This window comes from Aulostomus chinensis, chromosome 21, assembly GCF_037954235.1.
Source record: "Aulostomus chinensis isolate RoL2024-O1b breed Wild chromosome 21, RoL_Achi_v1.0, whole genome shotgun sequence".
NCBI classification, from domain to species: Eukaryota; Metazoa; Chordata; class Actinopteri; order Syngnathiformes; family Aulostomidae; genus Aulostomus; species Aulostomus chinensis.
The window spans coordinates 19,961,781-19,976,929 of record NC_141340.1 but is presented as its reverse complement, the minus strand read 5'-3'; the positions used below and the strand labels follow the sequence as shown (position 1 = coordinate 19,976,929).

The 15,149-nt window shown below is 44.2% G+C and overlaps 1 protein-coding gene across 1 annotated transcript; it reads left to right on the top strand.

Moving 5' to 3' along the window:
• The first annotated feature begins 7,282 nt into the window (after nucleotides 1–7,282).
• LOC147242007 (uncharacterized) lies at nucleotides 7,283–14,305 on the top strand. The gene is made up of 2 exons (XM_086192339.1): nucleotides 7,283–7,672; nucleotides 12,473–14,305. The coding sequence occupies exons 1-2, from the start codon at nucleotides 7,408–7,410 to the stop codon at nucleotides 13,984–13,986; spliced, it is 1,779 nt and encodes a 592-aa protein (XP_086048465.1). The 5' UTR covers nucleotides 7,283–7,407; the 3' UTR covers nucleotides 13,987–14,305.
• Nucleotides 14,306–15,149: the final 844 nt, after the last annotated feature.

Below are 15,149 nucleotides of genomic sequence, written 5' to 3'. Positions count from 1 at the left end.
TAAGGATATCTATAGGAGTCAGTGGAAACAAGTCCAGGGACTCGCTGATTCATTCTGGAAAAGATGGCGTCAAGAGTATCTGGCAACCCTCCAGCCAAGGAGAAAATGGCAAACAGACCAACCCAACTTGCAAATTGGAGATATTGTGCTCCTAAAGGACAACCAGGCCAAGCGTAATGAATGGCCTACAGGAGTCATCGTAAACACCTTTCCTGGTCAAGACAACAGGGTCCGTAAAGTGGAAGTGAGAGTCGTTAAAGACAGCTCCCCTACAGCGTATTCAAGACCCATCTCTGAAGTTGTGTTGTTACTTAAGGGGACATAGTGGTATACTACAGTATACCAGACGGGGAGTGTGCTGCCCCTTTAAGAGAACAGGGGCATTGTGGACCGTGATGTGATGTGTATACTCGCGATAGTTCCTTTTTTCACAGACGGGGCTTTGAGTGAAGTAGTTGTTTTTTACTCCCCATTTTTTCTAAGCTGTACTCTGGAAGGCACATATGTCTGTGAGTATTGGTTATTATGATATTAAGCCTCGCTGTTAAAGTTTAAAAACAGTTCATTTAAGGTGGGAAAACTTTAAAAAAACGGAGCGACGCTAATGCGCTAGCCTGTATATGGCGTTTTCTATATAACGTTAGCATTAAGCTAATCGTACATTATTTTTTGTGGTTAGTTAATGAAGATTTAACCTGCTCATAAGTATTATGTCAATGTATGAAGATTGTTTGTGTTAAGAACAAAGCCAAACCATATGTGACATATTGTATTTTATTTTTTGTATTGCAGTTTCACAGTGTTTCATCAGTAAACATCCCAAACTCACCTGCTGACTCGGTGTTTATTGAAAAATTCTGTTAGCTATCTGCCAAGTTAAAAACGGCAACTAACGAGGGCAGAATACCGATGCCGTGACGCTAAGACGAGATGATGTGGTCTCTCTTTCTAGTTCCTGTCAATACACGTGCAGCTGCATTCTGGAGCAGCTGCAGGGTCTTTAACCACTTGTTAGTGCAGCCTGATGATAAAGAATTACAATAGTCCAGCCTAGAAAGAACAAATGCATGGACTCATTGTTCAGCGTCACTTTAAGATGGAATGTTTCTAATATTTGAGATTTTGCGCGAATGGAAAAAGGTAGTCCTTGAAATTTGTTTAATGTGGGAATTGAAGGACAAATCCTGATCAAATAGAACTCCTAGGTTCCTAACAGTGCTGACTGGAGGCCATAGTGATGCCATCCAGAGCAGTGACATCACTCGATAATGTGTCTCTAAGGTGTTTGGGGCCAAGCACAAGAACTTCTGTCTTATCAGAGTTTAACAGTACAAAGTTTTAAGTCCTCCAGGCCTTTATGTCTGGAATGCTTGTAGTTTAGACAACTGTTGGCCTTCATCCAGCTGTATTGATAAATATAATTGAGTATCACCTGTGTAACAATGGAAATTTATGGAGCGTTGCCCAATAATATGACCTAAAGGAAGCATATAAAAAGTAGAGTATCTGCCCCAGCACTAAACCTTGGGGAACACCGTGTTGAACTTCTGTTTACATAGAAGATTTATCATGAACATGTACAAACTGAAATCAACCTGATAAATATGAGTTAAACCAGTATAATGTTGTTCCCTTAATGTCGATTGAGTGTTCAAGTCTGTGTAGCAGGATTTGTTGGTCACTTGAGTCAAAGGCAGCACTGAGGTCTAACAGGACGAGTACAGACACAAAGCCATCATCTGATAAAATTCGAAGGTGTTAGTAATTTCTACCAGTGCTGTTTCTGGGCTGTGCTGGGCTCTAAAACCAGTCTGAACATCCTCAAATCAACTCTTGTTATGGAGGAAGTCACACAGCTGATTAGCAGCTGCTTTCTCCAGGATTTTAGAGAGGAAGGGGAGGTTAGCTATCAGTCTGTAGTTGGCTAGAACCTCAGGGTCTAGAGGAGGCTTCTGAAGCAGTGGTTTAATGACAGCTACCTTAAAGGACTGTGGTTCATATCCTGCTACTACTGTAGAATCTTTTTTTAACATATTTATTGTTTATCTTTTTTGATTTAATGTAAGTTATTAAGAAAAGAGCGAATGAAAATATACTCAGGATTTGTGCAACTGAAGATGACCTGTTGGTTTTTATGTTTCTCTACAAAAGATCAAGTAGAATGTGAAAGCGCGTCTCAGCTGAGACTATTGAAAACCTTAGAGAATGTTTGCTTGTGATGCAAATGTGCTATTCATGCAAAACAGGATGCTTATGCAGAGACTTTAAAATATGTTTCGGTCGAACCACAGGTGCTGAAGTGTGTACCCCCCATGTTCCAGGTTACAAAGTTGTAAACTTGTTTTGTGGTTGGCAGATTGATAATTGCGTATGTTAATTTGGGAAATCGGAGCCATTTGACCTTAACCTGGGCGCCTATTTTGAGATTTTGAGAATTCTTGGATGTTACATGACTCTACCTTTAAACTATATGTCTCCTCCCCGACGGTGGTAAATAGCTGACTGTTCCTCAGAAACATCAGAGAACTTCTGATGCTCTATGAGTGCTGTAACTTCTCTCTCATGCATGAATAAAGTGTGTGTAAGGTTTGAGAAAGAGACCACTGCCTCCTTTCTGTTCACTGCTCCGCCGGGCCACCACCCCACGCCGGGTCACCACCCCACGCCGGGTTACTCAACCACACTACAGACAGATGAATCAAATTTAATAAATAGTTGGTAACTGAGGGAAATAATTCCTTAAGCAGCCTCGTAGGAATCCAATCTAAGAGACAGCTTGAAGGTTTTGACGAGGTCATCACTGAATGAAGTTCTGTATTCTTAATTTGATAAAAGTGGTCGAGCAGTGTTAGGATGACCGTAGCGGTGGTGGGTCGGAGAACAGCAGGGAGATGAGATGGTGCTTCAACTTAATTTCTTTTATTTCCAAAGTCACCCTTAAGTCAGGTCAGGCCTTTTTATCCTGTGCCACTAATTGACCACCCGGGACAGACTAACAGACAGGAACCCAGCATAACAAGTGTTGATCAAACAAACTTCCCTAAAGCACCTCTTACAAAAATCTGTGCATGATAAAATACTCCAAATACATTTATTATATTTACTTTCACCAACACTAAAACATTAGTGAGAATTTACATCACCAGTAAACATCCTGGTCAAGGCTTCTACATTGAGTCATTGTAAACAGTGAGCATATCCCCACCAGTGAGGTGCAGGGCAAATGAAAATAAAACTCCAAAAAGAATGAAATGCTGCACTAAAAACTGCCTTCCATTTATTGTGTGAAACATTGGGTCAAATAGCATTCAGCAGCAGCTCAATATCTAAACTGAGCACAGACCTGGTCAGCTGATCATTCACCAGCTCAGCCTGTCCCACTATCTATTAAAGCCTTGAAAACCCAAACATCACCTCATCCATCTCAGTCTGGCATGTATGGATGGACGGCTCTGATGTCAGCAGCCACAGCAATGACATCACTGAAACAAACACATTGTTCTCTGTCTTGTCTGGTCTGAGTGGGATTCAGTGACATCACACAACCTGCACAAGATGAAGGGGCGGGGCATCCAGGAGCTTTGACATCATAGGTGATTGTTGTTGGGTCAACTTCTCAGTCAAAAAGACAAAATACTCAAAGAATCATGCATGGGGGGAGGTTGCTCACATGTAGCGAGGGAGCGTCTGCCTGAGATGGGAGGAGCTGCTCATCCACAGAGATGTAGAAGCAGCCATCTCGCTCTTCTGACGCCGACCAGCAGAAGGAACAGAGTGAGTTGAAGGGGCCTCATGTTGTCATGGCAACGTGGAAACATTCCACTCTATCAGTGGTGCCTCCAACAGACGCACTTTGTCTTTATAGAGATCAAAGTGAAACGAAATCATAAAATAAAACAATAAAGGCTGCATGAACTGAGTGACACACTTGCATATGACTTCAGCTAAATGTGTGATGTCACGCTGCTGAGAAGTGAGTTCATCACCATGAGAGAACAAACTCAACTGATGAGATGATGATTATTTACTCTCTACTTAAAATGATCTCACTCACTTCCAGCTTGAAGAAATCTGAATAACAATGAAGTCAAGAAATGGGAAAATGTAGAATGTTCATCTCATTACATGTCATTCTCCATTGGGTCACTGGGGGCAGCACCTACCTGCAATTCCGTGAGATCTCAGTCTCAAGTCATTTTCAGGCTCAAACTAAAATGAAACTTCAACTCTTCTAAATCCTTTTCACCTGGTCAGATCATCCCAGTCTGAACACATCTGCAAGTCAGTAGTGACCTTTACTCACAGCGCCACCTGCTGGCAACAGGAAATGACAGATTTTTACATTGAGATGTCCTGCATTTAGCCTGTTCGTGGTAACCCTGATGAACACCAACATGATGTAGTTTAATTTGCTCTCGCGCCACCTGGCAGTGCTAAATAAAAAAACTCTGCTAACTCCTCCCTGCATGGTTGATGTGGGTCAAACTTCCCATGTTTGACCACCATCCTGTCCGGAAGACATCACTACTGCAGTTGAAGCGTTAGCGATTGCTCTGTGTGATGAAACAGCATGAAGGGAATGCAGAAGTTTCCCTTTGTGTCAATGCATCTCAACTAATTCCATCCTCTAATCAGTTCACCAAAAAGGCTCTGGGGTCAGGGGCTTGATGAGTAGAGCTGTTTAGTCAGCAGGGGGCTTGTCTGATTGGTTCCTGACATTAAAACAAGGCCTTCATACTGTATATTTATGATGACATCACAAATATGAGCCTTCACAGTCTGTCAGGTGGTAGAATTCAGTCATCACCAATAACATCAGAGTCAGAGTTTAGAGATTAAAGCCAGAGATTAAAGCCTCTCTTACAAAACAAGAATATAGTTGAACGTATTGGAAAATACACAGCAATATCCCTGCAAACAGGCCCCAGTGGGTCCCATGCAGGCTTTTTGCGGGCACTCTGGGCTAGGGCCAGCCCAGACCAAACCCTAACATGTCCAGTGCAGGTTTGCCCACATGGAACCCAAAGGTCTTGGCTCTCTGTGTGCTACCTGAAACCAGCCCACCATACTGCTTTGTCCACAGAAAGCTCATGCTGGCCCAGTGCGGGCTTGCCCACATGGGGCCCAAAGGACTTTAGCACCTGTGGGCCCACGCTTATTTTTTGTTAGCAGCCCATGTCTTTTCCCTCACTTTTTTTGGAGGGAATTTCAGAAAAAGCGCAGAGAAAAGACATCGGCTGGGCTCCTGATTTTCTGGTAATATTCATAGATTTATTGTCATTAATTTTATTAGTTCAATAGGGTGAGTGGGTCACTGGAAATTCCAAGACATTTCTCAGTTATATTCTCTCTAAACCATGAATTTTAACTTTTTAATTTGAAATGTTTTTCGCAGGATGTTAGCTAAGTTGGTACTGCAAGCTAGCTTTCCTTTCTCAAAACTGCTCCGTAATATGGCTGTCTATCAGTCTCTGTCTGTGGGATATTACTCATTCAGTGGCAATCACAGTTTTTATCTGTTCTGTAGTCCCAACATTAGTTGTTCATGGCCGCGCCCTCAGGGTGGGTCCCGTACTCGGTCAATGAACTGTTTATTCCATCATTGCTTGTTCATGGCCGCGCCCTCAGGGTTGGTCCCGTGTGGTTCGGTCAATGAACGGTTCCGTGAGGGATTTTTATGTGCCTGCGCTAAAGCGGCAGCCCGCAGGGATAAAGACGCGTGCCTGTCTGTCTTTGTCTTTGTGTGTGTGTGTGTCTGCCTCTGTATCTGCAGATGCACACATCACAGTAGGAATGTGCGTGGATGCAGCTACTATGAATGTTGTGTTGTAGTGGCTATCGGGACGGCCCGGAAAATTTCCCAGTCGGCCGGCCGGCCATCTGATTAGCTCAAGAGGCAGCCGTATGACACTCATAAGCGGCCCATTGAGTTACAAACTATTATAAAACAGAGATACTACCGTGCAATCATCTGATTTATTCGACTACTACACAATATAAGCAAAGATATTCTATTTATCTAACCGTCTTTGATATAAGATTCACCTTCATAACCAATCAAATATTTTTTAAAAATTCTAATTTTGTAATGTACCAGTCAAGTACAAATAAAGTTTGGTATAAAAAAGAACTCAAGTGTGTTATGTGTGTGTGTATTTATTGAATCGTGCGTTTTTGACACAAGTGAGAATGAGTGAGTGCATCCATTTTAGATGTGTGAAACTAGTGTATTTATATATGTATGATTAGCAGGGTAATTACCTGCAATATCAGTGTGGGCTAAATGAGGGCCTAGTGAAGGCTAAATAAGGGCTGTCCACTGGGGGCCATCTCAGGGCCAGTGCAGGTGCCCCGTGGGTTTAGTTAGGGCTGCCTGCTGCGGGCCCTCACAGGGCCAGTGCAGGTGCCCTGTGGGTTTAGTTAGGGCTGCCATTGCGGGGCCAGCACGAAGGGGCCAGCGTATTGCCAATGAGCAAAGTCTTACAGGCCCGGTGCGGGCTGCCCACTGGGCCCAGTGTGGGCCTGCTTGCTGAGATATTAAATATTAAATATCAATAGAGTATGAACAGAGTATTAACATGACTCCAAAAATTTGCCGTGTTTCCTGCTGTCACTCATTTTCTCATCTTTTTTCTTTGACCTTTCCCGCGTGTTGTCGCTCTCTTTCTCTCCTCCCTGTCTCCTGTCTCTGTGCACACTGACTGTCCTGCAAGCGCACTGAGCGCAGGCGCACAGGCCACACCTCACACTGACCAATCATCTGCTGCTTGAAAGAAAAAAAATTGGAAAAAACCAAAGCCAATCAGGAGCCGGATCCCGTCGTTCACCTCTATGTGCCAGCTCAAAGAGCTCATGCATTATCATCATGTATTCGCTCATTTATTTCCACATAAATGTCACGTTTATAATTTGTTTGTTACTTGGTTTGTGAATGTGCTTCTGACACGAGTGACAACATGTAACTCATGAAACAGAGACGAGATTTGATTCATTTTGATGTAAAAGGAACAATTCCTCCCCCGGGCTCACACTCAGGTGATTACTTTTTCTTGACAAGGTTTCACCCTCTTTAAATCCCCCTTTCACATGCCTCTCACAGGGCACCGATGAAGCAGGGGACACAGAAACGCTCCAGCCTGTTTGAAGAAACTGGGATAGACCATTGTTTTCACAATTGCCTGACGGCTCGCGAGGCTTCGAACGTCATTAAATACGTCATCAATACGCGCTGTTAAAAAGAAGTCCTGGATTATTTGACTCATCACTGCTGCTGTTACCAGGTCAGCGAGTTTAGCAAACGTTAGCGAATCTGGAGTGGCACAAAGTCAACAGCTTGGACTCAGGTTGTTAAGAAGAAGAAGGAGATAAGAAGAGGAAGAATTTGTTGTTTTCCTGAAGAACCGCAACATGTGCGCCGCGCAGCTGCTGCGGGTGTCGGTCCAGGAGCGGATCCTCGCCGCCGCTGAAGACTTCCTGCTGCAGCTGGGAGAAGGAGACTCAGTGGCCGGAGTCCCGGTGCTGAGAGCGCTGCTCACCGAGCGGCTTGCAGCTGCAACGGAGCAGATCGTGGCTCTGCTGGAGGAAACCGTGGCGGAGTACGAGCGGGAGAACCGCCGGCAGAGGTTGCTGCTCGATGCCGTGCTGAAGCCCCGAGTCAGGCTGTACAGAGCAGGTGAGTCCCCGCACACTGACCAGGACAACCGGTGTTGTTTCGCTACCAGCAGCATAAACCGATAGCGATGTCTATCAATTTATGCCACCGCCTCAAAAAACTGCTACTTTGTGTCTCAATACGCTAAGTTGGATATCAAATCATGCTCCACTGTAGAATCCCTATGATTCACTTCTCCACATGAATGTGGGTGGAGGCAGCACATTGTGACAGGCCGATATTTTCTACCGAATAATGCTCCCAGTAGAGGGAGGGGGGCCCCTCACCAGCAGAAGAGACGTTCCAGTCAAATCAAGTCAACTTGATTCAGTTCTACTGCTCTCATTAAAACCAGACTTGGAAGGAGAGTCTCTCTCTCTCTCTCTCTCTCTCTCTCTCTCTTTCTTTCTTTCTTTCTTTCTTTCTTTCTTTCTTTCTTTCTTTCTTTCTTTCTTTCTTTCTCTCTCTCTCTCTCTCTCTCTCTCTCTCTCTCTCTCTCTCTCTGTCTCTCTCTCTCTCTCTCTCTGGGGCAAAAAAGTAGTTCGTCAGCCACCAACTGTGCAGGTTCTCCCACTTATAAAGATGAGAGACCTGTAATTTTCATCATCGGTATACCTCTACTATGAGAGACGGAATGAGATTGTCTGATTTTTAAATAATTTATTTCCAAATTATGGTAGAAAATAAATATTTGGTCAACAACAAAAGTTCATCTTAATACTTTGATATACCCTTTAGTGGCAGTGACAGGAAAAAGACAAAACAAGTAACTTTGCTCTCCATTTATTTTGTAGAACACTTAGTGCAACATTTTTCTGCTCATTCAATGCAAAGAACATTTAACTCGAGATGTCAATCCTCATGTCTGCAGCTATAAACACTCTGATAGCGTTTGTTATGGCCTTAGCTCACTGATCCTGCCGCTGAAGGCTGTTTAAATGCGGTGGTGATTAGTGGTTGTTGGGCAGCATTCGTCTTGGATCCTGCCAAATGGGTTTCCACTCTCATGGCTTTCTTGTGCCACAATGCCTACATCTCCTCCATCATTGTATTTTACAGGGAAGCCAAAATGCTCCCATACATGGGACTTAAATAATGCAGGTGGTTTTTCAAGCTCCTCTCCTCCTCTGCTAGCCATGACTGCCGTGCCACTGTGCTTCTCTCGTTTGTATTGAACAGGTGCCGCCCTCTACTGGCTCCACTTGAACACAACTCTCAATGTCAAAAAGACATTTTACCAAGACTTGGACAAATTTGAATCCACTTTTGCCTTCTCGCCCATTAATGAAAATTTCTCTGAATAACGGCTTGAATTCAATTTTTGGGATTTAGAAATAGATTTAGAATATCCATCTGGTTATTTCCCCCAGACGGGTACTCTGTCACCTCTTTGCACCTCTGCTCCATATTCTCATGTAAAAATTGTAAAACACACACACAAAATGTAGTGTTTGATGAAAACACATTCATGCACTTTCACCCATAAATGCTGGACATGTACTGAAATCTATCAATGGAGTCAGATAAACAGTGAAGAACACATAGAATACATCAGTCAGTTTATAAACACCATGAAGAGCAACATGCAAAACCCTTCGTCTTGTTTGTTTGCCTCCATCTTTGAGGACGGACACTAAATTTAACCCCTTACACATAGAACATCGGTATTCTTCATCAATTTATCATGCACCTGCAATGGCTCAGATGTCTACTGTTCAAAGGGCACAATAAAAGGCAAAGCAAGTCAATTTTATTTGTAGAGCCCGTTTTCACCAACAGTTTGTCTCAAAGGGCTTCACATGGCATCATAACAACATCCTCTGCCCTTAGACCCTCACATCGATTGAGGAAAAACTCCATAGAAAACCCTTTTAACAGGGAAAAATCTGAGAAACCTCAGGGTGAGCAACAGAGGAGGGATCCCTCACCCAGGACGGACAGACGTGCAGTAGATGTTGTTACAGACAAGAAAAGAGTTTACAATACAAAATTTGGGAAACATGGAAATGTTAAAAACAGTTGAAGAAGGAAGCTTCTGGAAGGGGAGGCAGGGAGAGCAAGCGAGCTTGATGGGGGACTGGATGGCAGACTGGTTCATGGGAGGGGAGGCAGGGAGAGCAAGTCAGCTTGATGGGGGACTGGATGGTAGACTGGTTCATGGAAGAGGAGGCAGGCAGAGCAAGCCAGCTTGATGGGGGACTGGATGGTAGACTGGTTCATGGGAGGGGAGCTCAAGCCGGGGTGACAGCAGGGAAAAGGGGGGTGGGGGGCAATGCAGGTGGCGGTTGGAGCAGACAGATGGAGCTCTGGTGGATCTGTGGAAACACAGAGAGACTGCGAGACACCAAGGCCAAACTACAAAGTGCAACAAGTAATGGGAATGACACTTCCAAAATGTGCGGAGGGGGGGAGAGGAGAGGAGGGGAGGGCTCCATGTAACATTATGTGTCCCCCAGCAGTCTAAGCCTATAGCAGCATAGTTATAACTGGTTCTGAGCTACCTATGGTCCACCATATGTAACTATGCTATACTCTGAATGGTCATTATTAACATTAACAAACTGAAACCTGTCAGATAAGTAGGACTTAAACCATTGTAGGGCAGGTCCTTTAATCCCAATATCATGGTCTAGTCTCTGTAGCAGGATGCTGTGGTCGATGGTGTCAAATGCAGTACTGAGGTCCAAAAGGACAGAGACGAGACCTCTGTCTGAAGCTGTAAGAAGATCAGTGGAGACTCTGACCAGTGCTGTTTCAGTGCTATGGTGTTCCCTGAATCCAGACTGGAAGGCTTCAAAGAGCTCGTTGCTGTGCAGATGTTCATGTAGCTGCTCCAGGACAACCTTCTCAAGGATCTTGGAGATGTAGGGAGGTTGGATATCGGCCTATAGTTGGCTACCACATCTGGGTCAACATTCATAAATGTAAAACTGCTGTGCTTTGGTAGCACCAAACTCTTGGTACCACACCTTTAGGTGCCTTTAGAGGGCCCTAGGCAGAATTTGCCCCCTCCAGTATACTGATCATGGAATCAGAATTTTCTAGTAATGAATTATTCATTCAATCGTTCAATTATGTTGTCACTTCTTTAAGATATTTAATATGTTTTTAAAAAAAAAACATACAAAGACCCTTGATTTGGGGGCCCAAGGCTTATTCACTTATGCCTCAGGCCGGCCCTGGTTTCGCATTCACTCATGACAGAGAAACTCAAATGGTAATGGAAGGTTGCGGCTCCTCATGGAAGCGGTGACATGTTTCAGTCCCTCAGTGAGTTGTATGGTGTGTTCCAAATAAAATATTTCCTACTATATACTTAAAATTTTGAATATACTCAACTCAGATTAGAAAAAAGGATGGATAGTATGTGAAAATTGAATATGCAAAAGTACCTGGATGATGTACTCAAATCAGTCAAGATTTGAGGATGCGACTGTGGACACTTGCCGCACTTGTTTCATCAATTAAAAATGGCGGCGGACAGCAGTGGTGAGAGTCGGTCGACACTAACTTGTATAGAGTCATCTTTACATTAAATAACAAAGTTTGGGGCCGGAACAAGGGACAAGTTTGAAATTCTGTGTGGACATGGGTTTGAAAAAACAAAATGACTTGTTGGCAAAATGTTTTGCTAAATATATCACACAAGTTAATTCTACATACCATTGCATCCTCGACCAACAAAAGGATATCATGTTGTCAGCGCCGATTGTGGCGTAACAATGCTCGATGACCTTTCATTTAGCTGTTTTACTGCTTAAAAAATCTACAAACGTGCAGGCAAAAAGTGGCGGTAATTTGCTGATGCAGCCGGTCATAAATTGGTGTCAAAGGAGAAGACATCGCATCGTTATTTCCAGTGAGTATGCCGCACGGCAGTATGCAATTTGGGACAACACTGCACCCTCAAAACTTGCTCACTGCACACTTGAGTACATAGTATTCTTAGTATACTCAATTTGAAAATTTTAAGTCTGCAGTTTGGAAGTATGTGATTTGGGACACACCAGTAGAAATCCGTATCTGACATCAGTGCCCTTTGGTGACAACCTCGGCGGCTGAAGGCATGTGTTGAGCTTCAAGATTAACTGGCTCTGTCTGTTACCCTCGTGGAAACCTGAAGAATGGAGTTCAGTCAAGTTAATGCTTTTGCACTTATTTGAGTTTTATTAGAATGAAAAGATTTTTCAGAATATTTTTTATTTAAATTTTTTTGCATCATGTAGGTCTTAAATTTCCATTTTTAGGGTCTCAGTAGTGCTAAGTAGCAAAACACTTCATTGGTGACACATTACTTCAGAGTTCTGTGCCAGTTATGAATTCGGTCCTCGCCACAGCTCTCCTCTCTGCTCCACCTGCAGCAGCAGGGCAGCAATGCACGGCTGCTCCGAAGTTCTTGGGCGTGCACATACAGGAGGATCTGACCTGGAGCTACAACACCACTGCAGTCATCAAGGAGGCACAATAGAGACCTCACTCCCTGGGAGCACTTAGGAGTTCCTGCCCCCCACTGAACCTGCAGTGGGGGGAGAGTGAACTCTCATTCTCTCACAGGATCGCATTATAGAAATTAAGATTCCGACTAGCAGATATGTTTATGAATGGACCAAAACATTCAGTGGAGGGGACCAATGACCTTTGACATGAGTGGCACAACATTGATCCAAGCATCTGAATCCAGCGTTTCTGTTCCCAGTTTGCTGACTGGTCATCAGTAGCAGGATGTCTCTTTTCATTTAGTTGATTTCTGTTTCTGTCTGTTGCTCCACTGTTTCAGAGTCAAATGAAGAGATTTCTGATGTTGCTGTTTGTGTCCTGCAGACATGGCAAAGCTGCTGGTGATTAAAGAAGAGGTTCCACCTGAGCTGCAGGACCCAAAGCCCCCGCACATTAAAGAGGAGTGGGAGGAGCTCAGGATCAGTGAAGACGGAGCGCAGCTTCAAGGGCAGGAGGAGGCTGATATCACCATGTTCCCCTTCACCCTTGTCCCTGTGAAGAGTGAAGGGGACGAAGACAATTCTCAGCTTCACCAGAGTCTAACTGAGGAAAGTTTGAAAACAGAGTCTCTGACCAACAGCCCAATTCATCATCTTAAAACAGAAGCTGATGGAGAAGAGTGTAGAGGACCAGAACCAGAAGCAGCCAGCAAACTAGATTCAGATACACTTGTACAACCCCAGACTAATGACCAGATGTCAGACTCTTCTGAAGCTGAGACTGAAGTCAGTGAGGATGATTGGGTCAGACCTGATAACACGGCCTCCTCTGAGCACAAGGAACCTTTTTGCTCAAAGCAGACTTTGCTTCAGAAATTGAGCCCAGGACAGGAAGAGTCTCATTGCAGCTCCAAAGAGCAAAAAGTAAAGACGGAAAGGGAATCAGATATCATCTGGAATGTGACCTTTGGTGCTTCTGAATCTCAGACACAAGTTAGTAAGGATGAGCATCTCTTTAGGTGCTCAACATGCAGTAAAGGTTTTAGATACAGAAGTAGTTTGGATATACACATTAGAACACACACTGGGGAGAAACCATTCCCATGCTCAGTTTGCGGCAAAAGATTCTCAAAGGGAAATCTTAAAAGACATATGAGAACACACACTGGTGAGAAACCATTCACTTGCCCATTTTGTGGCAAAGGATTCTCTGAAAATGAACATATGAAAATACACATGAGAATGCATTCTGGGGAGAAACCATTCCCCTGCTCAGTTTGTGGCACAAGATTCATAGGAAAGGAACATCTGAAAACACATATGAGAACACACACTGGGGAGAAACCATTCCCCTGCTTAGTTTGTGGTAAAAGATTCCCGGTTAAGGGGAATCTGGACTCACACATGAGAACGCACACTGGGGAGAAACCGTTCCTCTGTTCAATATGTGGCAAAAGATTCTCAAAAGGGTATCGGAAAAGACATATGAGAACGCATACTGGGGAGAAACCATTCCCCTGCTCTGTGTGTGGCACAAGATTCTCAGTTAAGTCACATCTAGGATCACACATGACAATGCACACTGGGGAGAAACCATTCCCCTGCTCAGTTTGTGGTAAAAGATTCCCAGATAGTGGACATCTGAACAGACACATGAGAACACACACTGGGGAAAGACCATTCCCCTGTTCGATTTGTGGCAAAAGATTCTCAGAAAAAGGATATTTGAAAAGGCACATGAAAATGCACACTGGGGAGAAACCATTCCCCTGCACAGTTTGTGGCAAAAGACTCACAGAAAAAGGAAAACTGAAAAGACACATGAGTACACACACTGGGGAGAAACCATTTGTTGACTCTGGTTCTGAAGCCGTGACCACAGTGAGATATGATATTTGAAGGTCAAATGATGAATTTATTTAACAAAAAAAAAAAACCACAAAATTAAACCAAAATTGAACTAACAATGGGACGTGATCATTAGTGGAGTCAGTGGTGTGGGTGTGTGTGCTTGAGTGTAAGGGAGGTGGAAGGAAGAGATCTTGGCTGCCGAAAATCAAAGCGACGATGGATGAGGAGGACGAGAGGCTCCCTGCCAGCAAGGCAGGGTCTGTATGTACAGAGCGCCGGGCCCTGGTGCATCCAACTTGAAGGAATGAACAGCTCCCTGCCCTCCAGATACCTGCTGCAACACAAGAAACATCATGAAAGACACCAGCCAGGGACTGATACACCCCCCTCCACAAGAACGGTGTCCTGAATGGAATTCTGGATTTGAGATAGCTTAAACGCGTTTTTTTAAATGCCAAAATGATAATTAACAGAAAACCTCAAAACCATATACATCACCCATTGTGCTGTATAGATAAGGTAAAACTATCAGGAGGGGAACCAGTGGCCTGCTCTGGTGATCCAGCATCTCTTGTCCAAAGCTCCCAACCCCAGCAACTTGTGCACCCGGGAAGCAATTTAATAGGCAAGGCAAGGCAATTTTATTTGTAGAGCCCGTTTTCACCACCAGTTTGTCTCAAAGGGTTTCACATGGCATCATAACAACATCCTCTGTCCTTAGACCCTCACATCAACTGAGGAAAAACTCCATGGAAAACCCTTTTAACAGGGAAAAATCTGAGAAACCTCAGGGTGAGCAACAGAGGAGGGATCCCTCACCCAGGATGGACAGACATGTTGTAGATGTTGCTACAGACAAGAAAACAGTTTACAATGCAAAATGTGGGAAACATGGAAATGTTAACAGTTGAAGAAGGAAGCTTCTGGTAGGGGAGGCAGGGAGAGCTTGATGGGGGACTGGATGGCTGACTGGTTCATGGAAGGGGAGCGCGGGCCGGTGTAACACTAGGGAATAAGAGGGGGTGTGGGGGGCGATGCAGGCGGCGGTTGGGGCTCTGGTGGATCTGTGGAAACACAGAGAGACTGCGACACACCAAGGCCAAACTACAAAATGCAACAAGTAATGGTAATGACAGTTCCAAAAATGTGCATGGAGGAGAGGACGAGAGAGGGGGAGAGGAGAGGAGAGGAGGGAAGGGCTCCATGTAACC

Coding starts and splice junctions, on each gene's coding strand:
- LOC147242007 (XM_086192339.1), top strand. CDS start 7,408: ATGTGCGCCGCGCAGCTGCTGCGGGTGTCGGTCCAGGAGCGGATCCTC. Junction 7,673..12,472: donor AGTCAGGCTGTACAGAGCAG/GTGAGTCCCCGC, acceptor TGTGTCCTGCAG/ACATGGCAAAGCTGCTGGTG.